Source organism: Mus musculus, chromosome 10, assembly GCF_000001635.26.
Source record: "Mus musculus strain C57BL/6J chromosome 10, GRCm38.p6 C57BL/6J".
In the NCBI taxonomy this organism is placed as follows: Eukaryota; Metazoa; Chordata; class Mammalia; order Rodentia; family Muridae; genus Mus; species Mus musculus.
This window is the reverse complement of record NC_000076.6, coordinates 45,591,630-45,611,143: the sequence shown is the minus strand read 5'-3', so window position 1 is coordinate 45,611,143 and position 19,514 is coordinate 45,591,630. Positions and strand designations below refer to the sequence as shown.

General features: G+C 38.5%; 1 protein-coding gene across 12 annotated transcripts in view; it reads right to left on the bottom strand.

The window, feature by feature from the left end:
- Nucleotides 1-19,514, bottom strand: part of Hace1 (HECT domain and ankyrin repeat containing, E3 ubiquitin protein ligase 1) — a 134,532-nt gene that overhangs the window by 101,202 nt on the left and 13,816 nt on the right. For all 12 annotated transcript variants that reach the window (XR_380058.4, XR_380059.3, XR_003948642.1 and 9 more), the window contains one exon: nucleotides 5,560-5,635. Coding sequence is in view for 7 of the 12 variants with exons in the window: in XM_006512634.4 (XP_006512697.1) it covers nucleotides 5,560-5,635 (76 nt within the window). In the remaining 5 variants the exon portion in view is untranslated. The remainder of the gene's footprint in view (nucleotides 1-5,559; nucleotides 5,636-19,514) is intronic.

Sequence of the window (19,514 nt, the reverse complement as noted above, 5' to 3'; positions counted from 1 at the left end):
GTTTGGAGAGGCTACTACTGGGGAAAATGAGAGACGAGACTGTTTAAGCAGACTGTTGGGAAACTGAGGGAGGAATGGTTTGGGGAAACCTTTGAAGGGACTGAGCTGGAAACTGGGAGGTGCAGTTGAGAAAAAAAGTATATTCAGGGATCTCTCTATCTCTATCTCTATCTTCTATCCTTCTTTCTCTCTTATCTAGTGTTGGGGGCTGAAAGGGGATAGAAGGTAGGAAAAAGAGGAAGCAACAAAGTAGCAAAGACCAGCTAGTCATAACAAACAACATCAAAATGAGAACAGACATCAAAAAAAGTAAACTTTGAGATTTAAAGAGAAAATTATCTGTACTTACAAATTATATTATCTATGTAGAAAATGTCACTGAAGTCATAGGAAAGAAACTATTAGGAGTTCAGCAAGTATAATAACACACACACACAATATTTGCATAAGTCAAGGGAAAAGCCAAGAAGTTAGAGTGAAAATACTTGCTGTAACAGCTGAAGACCATGAGTTTGAGCCACAAAAAGACAAAATGTGGCCATACACATTTATAATCCTAGCACCCCTAGGAAAAAATGGGAGGCAGAGACAATTAATCTGGAGGCTCACCGTAAGCTACCTTGGCACATGCTGCAAAGCAACAGAAACAATAGAGGCACTGCCTCAAAAGGTAGAGGGTAGGAACCAATTCCCCAAAATCGTTCTCTGACATCTATATACATGCCATGGTACAAGTGTAAGCTTATACTCCCACACATACAATTCAGATACATGTGTGCACACACACACAAAATATTTTTTCTAATTTTTGCACAAATCCAGAGGAGGGGAGGGGAGGGGAGGGGAGGGGAGGGGAGGGGAGGGGAGGGGAGGGGAGGGGAGGGGAGGGAGAGAAACAATAACACTTAGAACTGCCCTGAAGAAAATGAAAAGACAAGAAATGTTATATGCTTACAGGAGCACACAAAGTCCCTGTGCTGAACAGTATGAAATGCTAATGGAAGAAATCAAAGACCTACATAAGTGAGTACACTGGCTGAGTGTAATTTCAGTCAATATCCTAGCAAGTACTTCTCCAGGCACAAACCACAATAACTAATGCAGTCTTCATGAAGAAAACCTAAGATGAGAGGAATTACACCTACTACAGTAATCAAGCCTGGGTGGTACAGGCAAAGAAGCACATGCACACAGCAACAGAATGTATACCAAGCCTAGACGAGCATCAGCAGGATGACGAGAAGGCCCAGACGAGGACCACACACGCATACCCATTTTTTGAAGAAGACACAAAACAAGTTTCACGAAGGAATAAATACAGATTTTGTCTGTTTGTAAGACAAGGTTCCTCTCTGTACTCCCGGCTGACCTGGAACTCTGTAGACCAGGCTGGCCTTAACTCAGATATCCACTTACCTCTGCCTCCTGAGTGCTAGGATTAAAGGCGTGCGCCACCCCTCCCAGCTACAAGTACATATATAGATTAGAGACAGATTATAACCTTTCAACAAATGGTTCTAGTGGAACTGAACATTCACTCACAGGCAAACACAGTGAGCCGCAACCTGAGCATCACAACTCATAAAAACACTAAATGAAAATGAAGATGTAGAAAAACTAAAAATATTGATACTTTCACGGGGGTGGGGGGGAGAAAACTTTCAATACCTAGCACTAGGCAACAAGTTCCTAAAAAGAAAAGTGTGGTATATAAAATGGAAAACATGCCAAAATTAAAGCTTTTTACTATTCATATCACCCCGGTAGCCCACCCTGATGTCACACACCTGTCATATCTCAGCACCTGGGAGGTTGAGGCAGGAATATTTTGAGTTTGGGGGCAGCCTAGACTACATAATGAGACTGTCTCTAAAAGAAGACCCTATTTATTAAGTACTTGGAAAGCCAAACCAATGATTTGGAGAAAATACTTGCAAATGAAGTTTATAATAAAGCATGACTCTTGGGGCTGGAAAGATGGCTCAATGTTTAAGAGTACTTGCGGCTCTTCCAGAGGTCCCAGGTTTGATTCCCAGCACCTACATGGCAGCCCACAACTGTCTCTAACTTCAGGTCATGGGGATTCAGTGCCCTCTTCTGACTTCATTGGGACTTGATTGTGCATAGTATTCACACATACAAGCAAACAACATACCCATACATATATTAAAAATAAATTTAAAATAAATAAGCCAATAAAGCATTCTTGAACATTAAAAATTAGAAAATGGACAAAGAATATTGTGGTAGTTTGAATGTAATTAACATCATTGTAATTATCATAGACCTATAGAGAGTAGCACTATTACAAAGTGTGATCTTGTAGGAGTAGTGTGGCCTTGCTGGAGGAAGTGTGTCACTGTGAGGTTGGGCTTTGAGGTCTCATATGCTCAAGCTATGCCCAGTGTGGCAGTCTCCCGCTGCCTGTGGATCAAGATATATAGAAGTCTCAGTTCCTTCTCTAGCACCTTGTTTGCCTGCACATGGCCACGTCCTGCTATAATGATCATGGACTAACCTCTGAAATTATAAGCCAGCCCCAATTAAATGGTTTCTTTATAAGAGTTGTCGTGGTCATGGTATCTTTTCACAGCAATAAAACCCCAACTATGACACATATGAACTGGTGTTTCATTTCACATAAGAGTGATATATATGCCAGCCATGGTGGCACCTTCTTTTAGTCCCAGAACTCAAGAGGGCAGGTGGATCTCTAAGTTCAAGGCCAGACTGGTCTACAGAGAATTCCAGTAAAGTCAGGACTATACAGAGAAACACAGAGAAACCCTATCTTGAAAATACCAGGACAGGACAGGACAGGTGTAAGGTACATGGAAAATAAGCTTATGAAAAGATACTCAGTGTAGACAGCAGTTAGTAGTGTGCTTTAAAAGCAAGCACAAATGCAGCAACTTCATTCCAAAGAATTTATCCTAAGGAAACAGAATATATATGTTTATATTAGCTCTACTCATAACAGCCCAAAACCCAGAGGACTCAAATGTCTTTTAACAGGTGAGAAGGTTGACCCATGTACCATGCAATTCCATCCACCATTATAAAGGAACACCCTCTTGATGCACACAACAACCCAGATGAACCTCCAGGGAATAAGCACAGAAGAAGCCAAGCCTTCAGTATAGTAGGATCCGTCTAATTAGCATCCTTGAAATGACAGAATTTAGAAATGGAGAGAATGGCAGTCGAAGGTTGAACGTGGCATGTGAAAGAGCATGGCAAAAATTCTTTGTGATACTGGAAATCTGCATACTATGACTGTAATGGTAACCACCTAAACCACAAGTAATAGTGCACAGAATTGAATTCATACAAACACACATGTAAATAAAACTGGAAAAATCTCAGTAAAATGAACTATATCCATATCCTGGTTGCAGGATCATATTTTATAAAATGCTTAGGAAAACTGGGGGAAATATATACAAAGGATTTTTACATATTGTCTACTACAAGCCTATAGTCTACAATTACCTCAATATTTTATAGGTAATCATTAACCACAGAACAAAATGCTCTGCAAAGAAAAGAGGGATAGATATGAATCATAGTCAGTCAAAACTAGATTTTGAAAAGTTAACTAAAATTGCAATGATTGTGTTAGACAGACATGAGAAGTGTGCTTACACATGAAGAAACGAGAGGAAAGACAGTAAAGAAGGAATAGACTCTGCTCCAAAATGTAATGTGGTCACATCTGAAACGAGAAAGATTACTACCATGCAATATTCAACTACAGAGGCATATATATAACTGTTACAAAACTGAAAAGCATTTCCTAAGAGGGACAGAAACTTGAAGTAGAAAAAAATTAAGGGAAAGAAGGCCAAGAGTCCACACTGAAGCCGTGCAAAATCACAAAATAAAATATTTTCTAATCTATCTTCCTTGAAAGCTCAGGAATGAAAAGTTGGCAGTTGGAAATTATGCAATGAAAATATGATAGCAGTGAACATGTTATCTTGCCTCAAGTTGCTGTACTACAGAAAGATCTGTGTCAGTTCTAAGTTTTATAACTCTTCTACATCCCACATCTCTAGGCAATCTGTATTCTGAATGCAAGATTACCTTACAGAATAGATGCTACAATACTGCTAATATATACAAAATCTGGACTGTCACAGGAATTACAAATACTGTATAATAATTATGACTAAGCCCACCCTATACTTGAAAACTGAGGAAAACTTTCTCTTATACCCTATATCAAAAAATTATATATATTTAAAAATTATAATAATTAATAATAATATATATATGTGCCAGGCATGGTGAGACACACTTGCAATCCCAGCACTCAGGAGCTGAGGCAAGGAAACTGTCATAGGTCCAATGCCAGCCTGGACTATACAAGATCTTACTTCAAAAAATCTAAAGAAATTTTAATTAAAAAAGTCTTGAAAACCAGTTTAATAAGTAGGTATTCAATATTATTCTTTATCCACAAAAATACAAGATGCAAAATCTACAAATGCCAGGCAAAGATACACACTTTTGACCTAGCACTTGAGAAACAGAGGCAGGCAGATCTCTCGAGTTCAAGGCCAGCAGGGTCTATATAGAAAGTTCTAGATGAGCTGAGGCTACATGATGAGATGGAATCTATTAAAAAAAGAAAGAAAGAAAGGAAGGAAGGAAGGAAGGAAGGAAGGAAGGAAGGAAGGAAGGAAGAAAGAAAGAAAGAAAGAAAGAAAGAAAGAAAGAAAGAAAGAAAGAGAGAGAAAGAGAGAAAGAAAAAAACCTACAAGTGTTACCAAAGGAAGGTTAAATTCAATTTAACAAATTACATCTGCTATGCTTGTGCATAGCACCCTCTGCTATGTCTCCAAATTAGCTACTCGGTGATCACATTACTCTATTTTACCTCTACTTCAAAAATAAATACTCCAAAAAAATCATAATTATTTGATTAAAATTTTGAGGCTATTTAACAATCCTTTCAGTAGATTCCAATACCATTTCCCAATATGTAAATCAAAAGTATACTAACTTAGTTCTGCATGGAAAATGGTTAAGAGCAATGGATGTTTACAGTCGTTATCTGAGTACAAAGAACAGTGAATTCTCACTCCCTGTGACCTTTGACCCTCTCTACAGAGGCATACAATTTCCCTGGAATACATACAACAACAGCTCTTTAAAAGACATAATGGAAACCAGCTCTTGTTTCTCCCCTTGATTTAACTTTGGTTTCTATGTAGTCCTAGCACTTGAAGCCCAACCTGCCCCGCCCCCACCTCTGCCCATGCCCCGCATGTGCCACCATGCCCAACCCAGCTGGAAATACACCTTAACAGGAAAACTCCCTTGAAAGTCACTGACAAAACAAGAAGAATAAGGCTTCAAAATTAATGAAAGTAACCTAAAGAAGAGCTGAGATGAACGAGGATATCACGTTTCTTAATAAACTCGCTGTATACCTCACAAGCACTTTACAGATGTAACTCAAAAAACCACTGGGATTACAACTTGCATCTGCAGCACAGTCACCATTTTTTCTAGAGTATCTTTTTAATCTCAAAGAAAAGTGATCACACATACTGCTGTAAGGCCTTCATTATTACAAATGTTGACATCCGCACTGTACTCCAGTAATTTACTCATGCATTTCTTCTGTCTGAAAAGAAAAAAAGACAGTAACAGATAACTATGATAGGAAATGTACAATAACAGCTATTTCACCGAAATACTAAATAGAACCAACATTAAACTACAAAGATCATTTTATAATAGTGCTCTCTAAAATTTCAAACTAGCTCCAGTATATATACTATTCTGAAATAAAATACAAAACGGTTTTTATGACTCAAATAACAGATTAAAGAAATGACACAATCTATTTTGGGTTTTGTTGTTGTTGTTGTTGTTGTTGGGGTTTTTTTTTTTTTTTTCATTTCATTGGGAAAAAAAAATCCTTCAGATTGCTGAGGAATTTTTAACTTTATTAAGCAAATCAAATTACTAGAAATTTCTAGCTTTGGCTAACTAAATGGAATAGCAATCTTCATTTGAATTTTAAAACATATACATTTAATGCATTAGCAATAGACACAGCAAATACCACAATGTTGTATCTCTACTTTTTTGGTTACAAAATGTTTAAAATACTAAGAAAAACTGTAACCCAAACAAGGTTGTGAGTATAACATGGTGACAAAGCACTTGCTTAGCACGCTTCAGACCCTGGGTTCACTCTCCAGGAGGATTAAAATACATAATCGGAGAACTGGTAAACTGCATATATATGTACACCTCTCTACCCACATTTTTATAATTATATTATGTGGTAAAATACATCTAACATAAAATGTCTCATTTTTGGTTGGTTGGTTGGTTGGTTGGTTGGTTGATTCCCTGAGCCGGGGTCTCATTACCCAGCCCTGGCTGGCTGGCCTGGAATTCACTAGACCAGACTAGCCTCAACTTCATGGAAATCTGCTTCTGCCTCTGAAGCACTGAAACTAAAGGCATGCTCATCCTAACCATTTTTACGTGTACAGATCTATATGGTATTTTACTTATCATAAAGTCTTCAAGACTTATCTATGTTTTAGCATATCAGAAATGCTTTACTCTTAGGATTGAAAACAATTCTGTTATTTGTATAAACCAAATTTTCCTCATCCATTCATCACCTGATGGGTGCCCGGCTACTTCCACATCTCACCATTATACACAATGTCGATATATATGCAGTGAGTGCTTTTTGCACCTTGCTTTTGACTCTTGAGTATATCTAGCTGTGAAAAGGCTAAGTCGTACTGCAATCCTATTTGTAAGTGTCTGAGGCACTATCTCACTGTTTTTCACAGCAGCTTTACCACTTTACGCTGCTACCTACGTGTGTTCCACGTTCTCCACATCCTAGCCAATGGCTTGTTTTGTGTTTGTGGTTTTTGATAATCATTATTTTCTAGTAGAGCTGGGAGCTTGTTCCATTTCCTAATTCCTGATAAGTCTTCTGTGCACTGCAGAACTGCCCACCCACTTCATTTTGCTCATGAAACTCCTTTCCAACTGATCCATTCCTAGCTACTATCTGGTCTTTATCTTAAATTCACCTTCATTTATACTACCTGTTCAAGATTCCTGAAAGTATAGAACCACATACTTAAGAAAGGTTCATTTTCTACTCATATCCCTCATACGGCAATCAAATTATAAAGCAGAGATAACTAATATATATTCAGTACTGAATTGACAAACTGTGGTGTAACCTCTGACATGAAGTTAGTAATAATCTTATTCACTAAAGCATAATAAAGCATATCATGTTATGTATTATAGAACATATTAACAGTATTATCATACAGTAATATACCTAACACAGTATATAGTATATATAGCACATAACATATATTTAAGCAACTAGTTCAACATTAGCTTTATGTCATAAATTATATGTTTAATCAAGTGACAAACATAACCAGTTACATTGAAATTCTCAATAAAGCTTTATCAACTGATTATTAATAAGCATTCAACTTGTAAGTAAATAAATAGCACTGCAAAACAACTGCTTTTCTCATTTTGATTTTTGCACTTGAAACAAGGTTAAATCTCATTTAAAAATCTTAATTACACTCAAAGAAATGGAAAATAAAGCTGATAATAAATATTGAAGTTCCAATATTTACGAAGTTTATCTAAAACATTATAACAATGATCTTAGAAATTCATAATAAACATAATCATAAGAAACACATGTGACGGCTCTATTAAGTGATTAATACCCAACTCCAATGGATACATACATAGCAAAACTCGTACATCTCTGAGTTAGGGAAAAAACCAGGGCAGAAAGACTATATAAGCTTTAAGACCAGAACATTTGCTGTGCGACAATGTATTCAATGTATTCCACATATCTCAAGGAATAAATCTATGAGTCTCAATAATATGTTGCCTAAAAAAGAAGAGGATAATGCTAACACCAGTTAACATGACAATGGGACAGGGAGTCCACACAGTCTCACCCTTAGATGAAGAGCTTCAGGTGGGAAATGCCTGCTGAGAGAGAATCAGTCTCCTACAGAGATGAGCTCACACAGAGATCACAAGTGGTCAGCACTGAACAAACACACAGCAAAGCAAAATGAACACAATAACCTGAGTCTGCTCATAAATGTCCCTTTAGGCTGATCCAGTCCTAGATACCATTATACACATGCAAATATGTATTATACATACATAGTACATACGTGTAACAATAACTAAAAGCTCATGAACTTGGTGAGGGGGCTGGGAAGAGCTGGAGGGGAAGCAAAGGAGTGGGAATGATGAAGGTACACTGTTCCCAAGGTGGGCTGTTACTGTGTCCATACAGAGGGAATTTTAAGACTATTAAGAAGCCAATGTAGATCATTAGCCTAGCTCCAAAATAAGCGCTCCAGTCAAAATGGGCCAGGAAAACAGACATGAAAAGCTTTAAGGTAGGCTGGTTGAATAAAAGTACCCATGTAATGCTCTCAATTCCAAAAGCAAAAAGCTAAAGGTACAGGGCAACACAGACAAGAAACCTATTGTACCTTTCTTATTTAATACATACTACTACTACTTTCCTCAATCTCAAACAACCCAACAACTGAGCAGCTTTTTTGCTGGGATTTACTGCTAGAATACTGAGCAAAACTATTTTGCTCTTTATGAACTCATAATTTACCCTCCAAATATTTTTAAATGCAAAAGTTTCAAAATTGACCAATCTGTAACCTACAAATATATGGTAACTTATAATTTATGTTTTTTGGTTTATGTAACTTATTGTAGAAAAATAAATCAATTACTAGAAGGGCTATTAGTTGATCACTCATCCATTGACAACTTGTATCATTTTTTTCAGTGCTCTACTAAACAGCATTGGACAATAGATAAACTAATAACTCCAAGCCTCCTAACAATTTAAGTAAAAATTACAAAATGTTTGAGACCATATTTTGAAATACAAAAACTTTTTCACTTCCGATTTCCATTCTCTGTAGAACATGAACAGGTCAATCCTTTGCTGACATGCAAAAACACAGCACATTTTCTTTCTGCTGATGCAATATCAATTTTCTACCCATATCAGTTATGAGCATAAAGTATATCATGTAACCTCAAATCTCTAATAGTGGATGGTTTAAACAAGAATGGATGCAATTGACAGATCATGGAAAGAGAAAGTAAACAGAGACACAGTGAAACTAAAAGAAGTAATGAACCAAATGGATTTAACAGCTATCTACATAGCACTTCACCCTAAAACAAAAGAATATACCTTCTTCTCAGCATCTCATGGAACTTTCTCAAAAATCGACCATATACTCAGACATAAAACAAACCTCAACAAATATACGAACATTGAATTAATCACATGTATTCTATCGGATCACCACAGACTAAGGCTGGTCTTCAATAGCAACAAAAACAACAGAAAGCACACATACACCTGGAAGCTGAACAACTATCTATTCAATGATAACTTGGTCAGCAAAGAAATAAAGAAAGAAATTAAAGACCTTTCAGAATTCAGTGAAAACGACCTTGGAAGCGAACTCTGCTGACAGTCCTATGGTCCACAAAGGACTCTCCACTCCCCAGGTGCCCTAGCCCAGGATCTTACGATCATTGGTAAGTGAAACAAAACATCTGTTCCAATACCACCATGAGTACCTGGGGCCAGCAGGAGCAGGGACACAGGAAGCCTGCCCAACCAGAGGCTTGGATTCCTTCCAGTTGGCACTGGTCTACCTTGGTTTCGAACTCAGTGGACAGCCCCACCACCCCCCAGAGGAGGTACCACTTCCAGGCACTCTCACACATCCAGGATCTTAGAATTTCAGGATCCCAGGAGCTTGGTCACACCAGGATCTCAGGATCTCAGAGGAAACTTGACTGCCAAGAACTCAGACACACCCAGGATCTCAGGATGACAGAATCCCAGGATCACAGGATCACAGAAAAAGCTGGACTCTGAGGAGTTCTGACTCAACCAGGATTACAGGAAGGACAAGCTCCAATCAGGTATAACGAGGGCAGGGAGCACTTGAGATAAAATGATAGTGGGAGGCAAGCATAAGAACAGAAGCAACAGAAACCAAGGTTACTTGGCATCATCAGAACCCAACTCTCTCACCATAGCAAGTCCTGGATACACCATCACAACCAGAAAAGCAAGATATGAATCTAAAGTCACTTCTCATGATGATGATGGAGGACTATAAGAAGGACATAAATAACTCCCTTAAAAAAATACAGGAGAAGAAAGGTAAACAGGTAGAAGCCCTTAGAGAGGAAACAAAAATCCCTTAAAGAATTATAGGAAAACACATCCAAACAGGAAAAATAAATGAACAAAACCATACAGGATCTAAAAAAGGAAGTAGAAACAATAAAAAAAAAAAATCACAAAGGAAGACAACTCTGAAAATACAAAACCTAGGGAAAAGATCAGGAGTCATAGATGCAAGCATCATCAACAGAATACAAGAGAGAGAAGAGAGACTCTCAGGTAGAGAAGATGCCATAGAAAACATTGACACAAAGATCAAAGAAAATGTGAAATGCAAAAAGATCCTAACCTAAAACATCCAGGAAATACAGGACACAATGAGAAGATCAAACCTAAGGATAATAGGAATAGAGGAGAGTAAAGAAATAAATGGGTTTAAGATATCTATAGAACATTTTATCATAAAACAAAAGTATATACCATCTTCTCACCACCTCATAGTACCTTGTCCAAAACTGACCATATATATAATAGGTCACAAAACGGGCCTCAACAGATACAAGAAGATTGAAATAATCCCATACATCCCATCAGATTACCATGGACTAAGGCAGATCTTCAATAACAACATAAATAATAGAAAGCCAACATACACGTGGAAGCTGAACAACTTGATAACTTGGTTAAAGAAGAAATAAAGAAATTAAAGACTTTTTAGAGTTTAATGAAATGAAGCCACAGCATACCCAAACTTATGAGACACAATGAAAGCAGTCCTAAGAGTAAAACTCTGAGTGCCTCCAAAAAAAGCTGGAGTGAGCATACACTAGCGGCTTGATAGCTCTAGAACAAAAAGAAGCAAATGCACCCAAGAGGAGTAGACTGCAGGAAATAATGAAAATCAGTGCTGAAATCAACCAAGTGAAAAAAAAAAAAAAGAGCTATATAAAGAATCACCAAACCAGGAGCTGATTCTTTGAGAAAAATCAATAAGATAGATAAATCCTTAGCCAGACTAACTAGATGACACAGAGAGAGCATCCTAATTAACAAAATCAGAAATGAAAAGGGAGATGTAACTACAAAAATTGAGGAAATTCAAAAAAAATTCATCAGATCCTACTACAAATGCCTTTACTCAATAAAACTGGAAAACCTGGATGAAAAGGACAATTTTCTAGATAGATACCAAAGTTAAATCAAGATCAGATTAATGACCTAAACAGTCCCATATCCCCTAAAGAAAGAGAAACTGTCATTAATAGTCTCCAAACCAAAAAAAAAAGCCCAGGACCTGATGGGTTTAGTACAGAGTTCTACCAAACCTACATAGAAGACCTAATACTGATACTCCTCAAACTATTCCACAAAATAGAAGCAGAAGGTACTCTACCCTATTCATTCTATGAAGCCACAATTACTCTGATACCTAAACCACACAAAGACCCAACAACGAAAGAGAAATTCAGACCAATTTCCCTTATGAAAATCAATGCAAAAAAACTCAATAAAATTCTCACAATCCAAATCCAAGAACACATCAAAATCATCATCCATCATGATCAAGTAGGCTTCATCCCAGGGATGCGGGTATGGTTCAATATAAGGCAATTCATCAATGCAATCCACTATATAAACAAACTCAAAGAAAAACCGTATGATCATCTCATTAGAGGCTGAGAAAGCATTTGAAAAAATTCAACATCCCTTCATGATAAGAGTCTTGAAAAGATCAGGAATTCAAGGCCCATACCTAAACATAGTAAAAAGCAATATACAGCAACCAGTAGCCAACATCAAAGTAAATGGAGAGAAACTTGAAGCAATCCCACTAAAATCAGGGACTAGATAAGGCTGCCTACTCTCTCCCTAACTATTCAATATAGTACTTAAAGTTCTAGACACAGCAATTGGACAACAAAAGGAGGTAAAAGAAATAAAATTGGAAAGGAAGAAGTGAAAATATCACTATTTGCAGATGATATGAACATTAACTTAAGTGACCCCAAAAATTCCACCAGAGAACTCCTAAACCTGATGAACAACTTCAGCAAAGTGGCTGGATATAAACTTAATTCAAACAAATCAGTGGCCTTCCTCTACAGAAAGGATAAAACAGGCTGAGAAAGAAATTAGGGAAACAACACCCTTCACAATAGTCACAAATAATATAAAACATCTTGGTGTGACTCTAACTAAGCAAGGGAAAGATCAGTAGGATAAAAATTTCAAGTCTCTGAAGAAAGAAATTGAAGATCTCAGAAGATGGAAACATCTCCCATCTCATCAACTGGAACGATTAATATAGCAAAAATAGCCATCTTGCCAAAAGCTATCTACCTATTCAATGCAATCCCCATCAAAATTTCAACTCAATTCTTCATAGATTTAGAAAGAACAAATTCCAAATTCATCTAGAATAACAAAAAACCCAGGATAGGAGAGACTATTCTCAAAAATAAATGAATTTCTGGGGAAATCACTATCCCTGACCTCAAGCTGTACTACAGAGCAGTAGTGAGAAGAACTGCATGTTATTGGTACAGTGACAGACAGGTAGATCAATGGAATAGAATTGAAGACCCAGAAATGAACTCATATACTTACAGTCACTTGATCTTTGACAAAGGAGCTAAAACCATCCAGTGGAAAAAAAGAGCATTTTCAAGAAATGGTGCTGGATCAAATGTCGGTTAGTATGTAGATGGCAAATCGACCCATTCTTATCTCCTAGTCCAAAGCTCAAGTCCCAGTGGATCAACGAGCTCCACATAAAACCAGAGACACTGAAACTTATAGAAGAGAAAGTGGGGAAGAGCCTCAAACATATGGGCACAGGGGAAAAACATTCCTGAACAGAACACCAATGGCTTGTGCTTGTAAGATCGAGTAGGGACAAATGGGACCTCATAAAATTGCAAAGCTTCTGTAAGGCAAAGGACACTGTCAATTAGACCAAAAGGCCACCAACAGATTGGGAAAAGATCTTTAACCAATCCTACATCCGATAGAGGTCTAATATCCAATAATAGAAAGAACTCAAGAAGTTAGACTCCAAAAAAACAAATTACCCTATTAAAAAATGGGGTACAGAGCTAAACAAAGAATTCTCAACTGAGGAATACCACATGGCTGAGAAGCACCTAAAAAGATGTTCAATATCCTTAGTCATCAGGGAAATACAAATCAAAACAACCCTGAGATTCCACCTTACACCAATCAGAATGGCCAAGATCAAAAACTCAGGTAACAGCAGATGCTGGCAAGGATGTGGAGAAAGAGGAACACTCCTCCATTGCTGGTGGGATTGCAGACTGGAAATCAGTCTGGCGGTTCCTCAGAAAATGGACATAATATTGCCTGAGGACCCAGCCATAACCCTCCTGAGTATATACCCAGAAGATGCTCCAACATGTAACAAGGACACATGCTCCACTATGTTCATAGCAGCCTTATTTATAATAGCCAGAAGCTGGAAAGAACCCAGATGCCCCTCAACAGAGGAATGGATACAGAAAATGTGGTACATTTACACAATGGAGTACTACTCAGCTATTTAAAAAAATGAATCCATGAAATTCGCAGCCAAAGGGATGGACCTAGAAATTATCATCCTGAGTGAGGTAACCCAGACACAAAAGAACACACACTGTATGTACTCACTACGTATATACTAACCCAAAAGCTCACAATGCCTATGATACGACGGATATAAACTGTCCACCTGACAGAGCAAGCCAATAGATATAAACTGTCCACCTGATAGAGCAAGCCAATAGATATATGCTACATCCACTCCAGTAGTGACACGCATGACAGGCCAAAACCCTGGATGCAGTCCTGACGCAGAGTTTCACGGAAACTTAGTCTCCTGGAACTGTGGCATTCCATAGCATGCGCATGCTCCAATTTTGTCCTTGCGAATGGATCTGTGTGCTTCCTTTCAGTATTGTTTTGTTATAGGTGCCTCCAAGCAATGACTTGCCAAATACCTAAGCAAAATCGAACTTTGCTTCCTGGCCTTCACCAATGCCCTAGGTAGTCCTTGAGCTTGGAATTCAGTAAGAATGTTGCCTGTTCAGTAACATTCAGAATTGCCTCTAGTATTGTAAGAGAGATAGTGAAAGAAATCAGGCTTTACTATCTACTACATAGAGTTAGAAATCTCAGGGCAAGCTTAGCAACGTAAGTTTAAAATTCTTATTATAGTTATGTATGGCAGACTACATTACTTATTAGTAGAAAGTCCCCCCACACTATCACTTAGAATAAAAGCCAAGTTGCTCCCATATACAGGAATTTACAATGGTTTAGGAAGTAGATTGGGCTGTGGTTTTAGAGTATTGCATTATTCATGAGAAGGTTAGCTAGAGCGAAACTCCCTAATTAGAACCATGACTTGGGCATGAAAGCCCTTGCCCTGGGAGTGAAAAGTTCTCACACCTGACTTCTAAGACTATAGCTGACCTTAGATAGAGCTGACTCTGTCTCAGTTGCTTTATTGCCCAGTTCCTGCCAGTCTTTGTGTTTGCTTTCCTGTTTTGTGTAAGAGTCATTAAGCATACAGTAACCTCATTTGTACCTTGCTGATGTGTCACCTAACTTCCCTATTTTCGTCTGTATAAAAAGTTTGATGCTCGATTTGACAAATTACATTCAGATTCAGCACACTCCCTTGTGTCCTGACTGTTTGTCACCCCATTTTCGCCGACTCTATGCCCATCTGTCCGAGACCCTGATTCCCACGGATTGAGGGGGGCCGACTGAGCTCGGTCCGTGGCAGATATACACTGTACATCTGATAGAACAGGCCAACAGATACACACTGTCCACCTGACAGGAACAGTTGAGGGAAGCAAAAGAAACCAAACTCTAAACCAGCTAAAAGGACAAAGTTCTTATATAACTTACACTTTGGTGTGGACAAATTTGATTTCATACTTCAATTACAGTAAAACACGTTTTTGTTTGCTTGTGTTTTTTCAGATAAGGTTTCTCTGTCCTGGAACTGTAGACCAGGCTGGCCTCAAAATCAGAGATCTGCCTCCCTCTGTCTCCCTCTGCCTCCCAAGTGCTAGAATCAAAGGTGTGTGCCACCACTGCCTGGTTATTAAAGTAGAAAACCTCCTTCAAGGCCTCTTTTGCTTTTATTGCATGTTTATTTACCATGTGTGTGTATGCCATGGCCTGCCTCTGAAAGTCAGTTCTTGTAGGAGTCCCTCCTGCCTTTCCACCAGGTGGGAACCAAGGATTGAACGTAGGTCATCTGGCTTCATCACAGGCACCTTTACCTGGAGAGCCACCTTGCAGGCCCCATAAAAAGTTATTTTGAAAAATACCAGTACTTCCAGAAGTACTGAATACTTGAGTCATTTAGCAAACACTTAGTAAGGACCTCCATATTGTATAAGGCAACCATTCAATAAGCAATAGAAAATAGAATATTTAAGTACTGACTGTCACAAGTATTCTTGGTAGACATAAGAGGTAGACATAAGAAAGGCATCTAAGAAGAGAATACATTGTCTGCACCTTTTCATCTTGCTGATTGCTAAGTGAATTATGCATTACCTGCCCTACTTCTGTATCTTTAAAATGCTAATGTCTTTTCAATTACTGTTGACAATAATGATCAAAAGTACTTTGTATGTTCTCCTTAAAAGGCCTTTATTTCAGAAGCACTATATTTGAACAGTCTCTCTAGAAGAACAAGACCATTCTGTCTTTTAAGTCTGACACCTTGGTCCTCACATACTTCGTCTAAAGGAACTCTTTAATCCCTCCCCTGCACCAAGTTGTCCTTTCCTATGTAACTGTTCAAAAGCATTGTAAGATATGTAACCATTCAAGAAAGATCTGTCATTATCCTGCCAATATAATCGATATATCTAAAAAGTAACTAACAGTTGTGTCACACAACAACATACCTAATGTTCACATGGTTGCTTACTTGGTACATGGTGATTTACCAGTTAGTGCAGAGTTAAACTGGCTCACTCATAAGTGGGACAGTCAAAGAGACCTTAGCCCAAATACTACAACTTTCTCCTACCCAACCCGAGATAATTATGGTTCACTATCTCCTTGGTTCAATATATACACTTCTATGCAAACATTAGCCTCAAGCTAATGAAATGGATAATGTTATCTCCATAGCCATTTCATGTATGTGGCCACTTCAATTACATACAATGCCTGATCGGAAAATAAAAATATCTGTAAGATTAATTAAAAGATACACAACAGGAAAGTAGACTAACAGAGAAAATTTACAATCTTTGAAAAAGATTTATAAATCTAAATTCCTCAAATCCTAGATCAAAAAACTTTGAGATGATTTTTTATTTTCTTAATAAGCAAATGATCTATGCTTATAAAAATCGCACTGGATTAAGGAATGCTACTAAAATGATGGTTTATTTTGGTATCATTTATATCTTATATAACCCAGGATTATCTGCTGTAATTAAGTTTTTCAAGCCTTATTGCTAATGATGGCTCTGAAAGACTTTAAGCTCCCTTCTGGCCTACACCCAGCAGAGGTAGTGGGAAGCATGGGGGGTGGGGGTGAACCTGCTTAGAAGAGTTCTTTGGAGCAGCTCCCATCCGTGTTGTCTGGGAATCGGCAGTCAGTTCACAGGTCAGCAGTGGCAGCCTGGTCCACTCACAACACTTCATGGATCCACCAGCAGTCCTGCTCAGTAGTGTCAGGATAGCAAACAAGAATCAGCAGTGGTGGCACTACCTAGCAGAGACAGCCAGGCCTCAGCCTCAGCACCAGTCAGCAGGAGGAACCAGGGCCACAGGAATGCCAGGAAAGTTCTCAGCTGTGCCACTCTCAGCAAAGATAAGTGAGGACTGGAGACCAATAAGCACTGTACAGCAAGCCAAGCTCGGCCCCAGCCTCTGTCACTGCCCTTCAAGTCCTTTTTATACTCCCTCCAAACATCATGTGTCCTCCACAGGTCTTGCCTCGTCACCTCAGCACATGGGTCTAAATCACCTGACATCACTCTGCCAATCAGCCCAAGTTTGCTGGAGCAGGAAAAAGCCACAACACACCACTAGAAGTTTTTTGGTGCATTTCTTTACAGAGTCCTGACAAATCGAGCTCAACTACAGAGCAGACCAATTCATGTTGTTGGCGAAGAATCCTTCATCACATGTCCTTTCACATGCTTGCTTTAGCAAAACATCCTTTTCATTTGTATCTGCTTCAGCAAAATGTTTCTTCACAAGTCTGCCTTACCCTTTCACCCGTGTCCACTTCAGGAGAACACTCCTTTACATGTCTGCCCCCACATTTTTATTTTTAAAAACTAGACATAATCATGTCTAGGTGAGATGAAAAGGATCCACTTATTGGCACATGGCATGATCCTAAACAGAAAGTTAATATGGGGGGAAGGGGGCAATGTTTCTGGTTTTTCCACAGAATGCTGCAGGAGGATGCTAGCTTCCAATGTGACAGGCTGACCTGTGAGTTCCTGAGTGCCCTGACAAGAAAACTGTGTTGAGCGCACAAAGAAAGAGGAATCAGGGAGAGCAACCACTTGCAAACAAGATGAAGAAACTTCCTATCTCCGCCATGGGCTACAGCAAGGAGTGCAGACCTGGTGTCAACTTGGGAACAACTAAAAATGATGTCTCGTGAGGCAGAGGGACTGCTACAGAGTATTGGACAAGATTTTGTCAAAGACACTGCTTTTGGCCATTTAGGCCAACTCCCCTATAGCTGTAAAAGCTTGTGTACCTCACCCATATGCTATATTGTTAGATAATTTTAAGAGTTAGGATCACCAATCTTGGCAAGTCTTTTCATATTCATTGTAATTCTTGTCAATTAACTAATTGTGTAGATCCTAATTTAGATAAGGAATCTGCTGTTATGATTTTGTTAAAGAGACCTGCTTATGTTTTACTGCCTGTAGAGTTAGGAAATGATCCTTGGTTTAAAAATCTGGGAATGCAAACTTTGAAAAGATATCTACCACAGCTTTAGATCAGCAGCTGCATAATGCTCATTTTGTTAATGATAAGCACAGGAATATTTCCATAGCTTTGTCAGAGCAACATATTATAGATAAAAAATTGGAGGCAAAGGTTAATGTCTTAGAACTAGTAGTCTTAGCAATAGGACAGGATATAGCAAATATTAAGGCTAGAAAGGCAAAATTTTCAGATATTAGCAAAAGTCACTTGGACACTTGGAACATTGATAAATTGGCCAGAGATTTAAAAAATAACCTAAGTGCATTGATCCCATGGATTGGGTTCAATATATAATCCTACTTGCTATTATTATTGGCATTATTTTATTAGTAATTGTTGTGTTTCCACTCATCTTTAGAATACTTCTAAGATCTGTAGCTACGACAAGCGGGACATTCTGGAACTTCGGCTGAAAAATAAAACCAAAGGGGGAGAATGTTACACACACTCCAGTGACATCTACTTGGCAGGCCAAGAGGCCTGGAAGCACTCACGAGGCAAAGAGTTTCAGAGAAAAAAACTCAACCTCCTGGAACCTTGGCATTATCATAACTCGTATACTCATACCCTATCCCCGCGTTAGTCTAGTGTATGGATCCACATGCTCTCTTTTAGTATTATTTTATTATAAGTGCCTTTAAAGATTTAATTCTGACATAGCTAAGCCTTCGCCAGTGTTCCAACGTCCTAGAAAATGCTTGAAGCCAAGGAGCTTGGAAGAGCCGGTGAAACTAACTAGGCATTACAAAGAACAGAGCTAATAGCTCAGGGCTGGTCTGCAGAGTGATTACTTAGGACAGTAGCCAGTCTCATCCAAACAAGGGAATACACAATGACCTAGCTAATAGGTGGGTTTACCAAGAAAGAGCTAGGGAATCCCACTGAGATAGGTATCTTTTCTACAGCCAGGTATAGCAGGGTATATTGCATATTAAAAGCAAGTTGGTGAATTCTTCTGACAAATGGAAATTCTCCACACTTAAAAGTTACACTCATACAAGAATTTATCAAGGCCTAGGAAATAGGAGGTTTGTGGTATTGCATTATTCATACCAGAGCAGAACCCCCTGGTGCTAGCTTTCACAAGGCTCAAAGGAGTAGCACTAACTGTGACTAGGGTGTGAAATCCTTACCTGTCACTAAGCTGACCCTAGGCAGGACTGCTTTATCTTTACTGTAAACATCTACCTGGTTCCTGTGAGTCCTTTTGAAGTCATTCCTTTGTTTTGTGTCAGGTAACATCAATGTACTTTGCCTGCTGTGACATGCTACCCCTTTATTTTCTGTATAA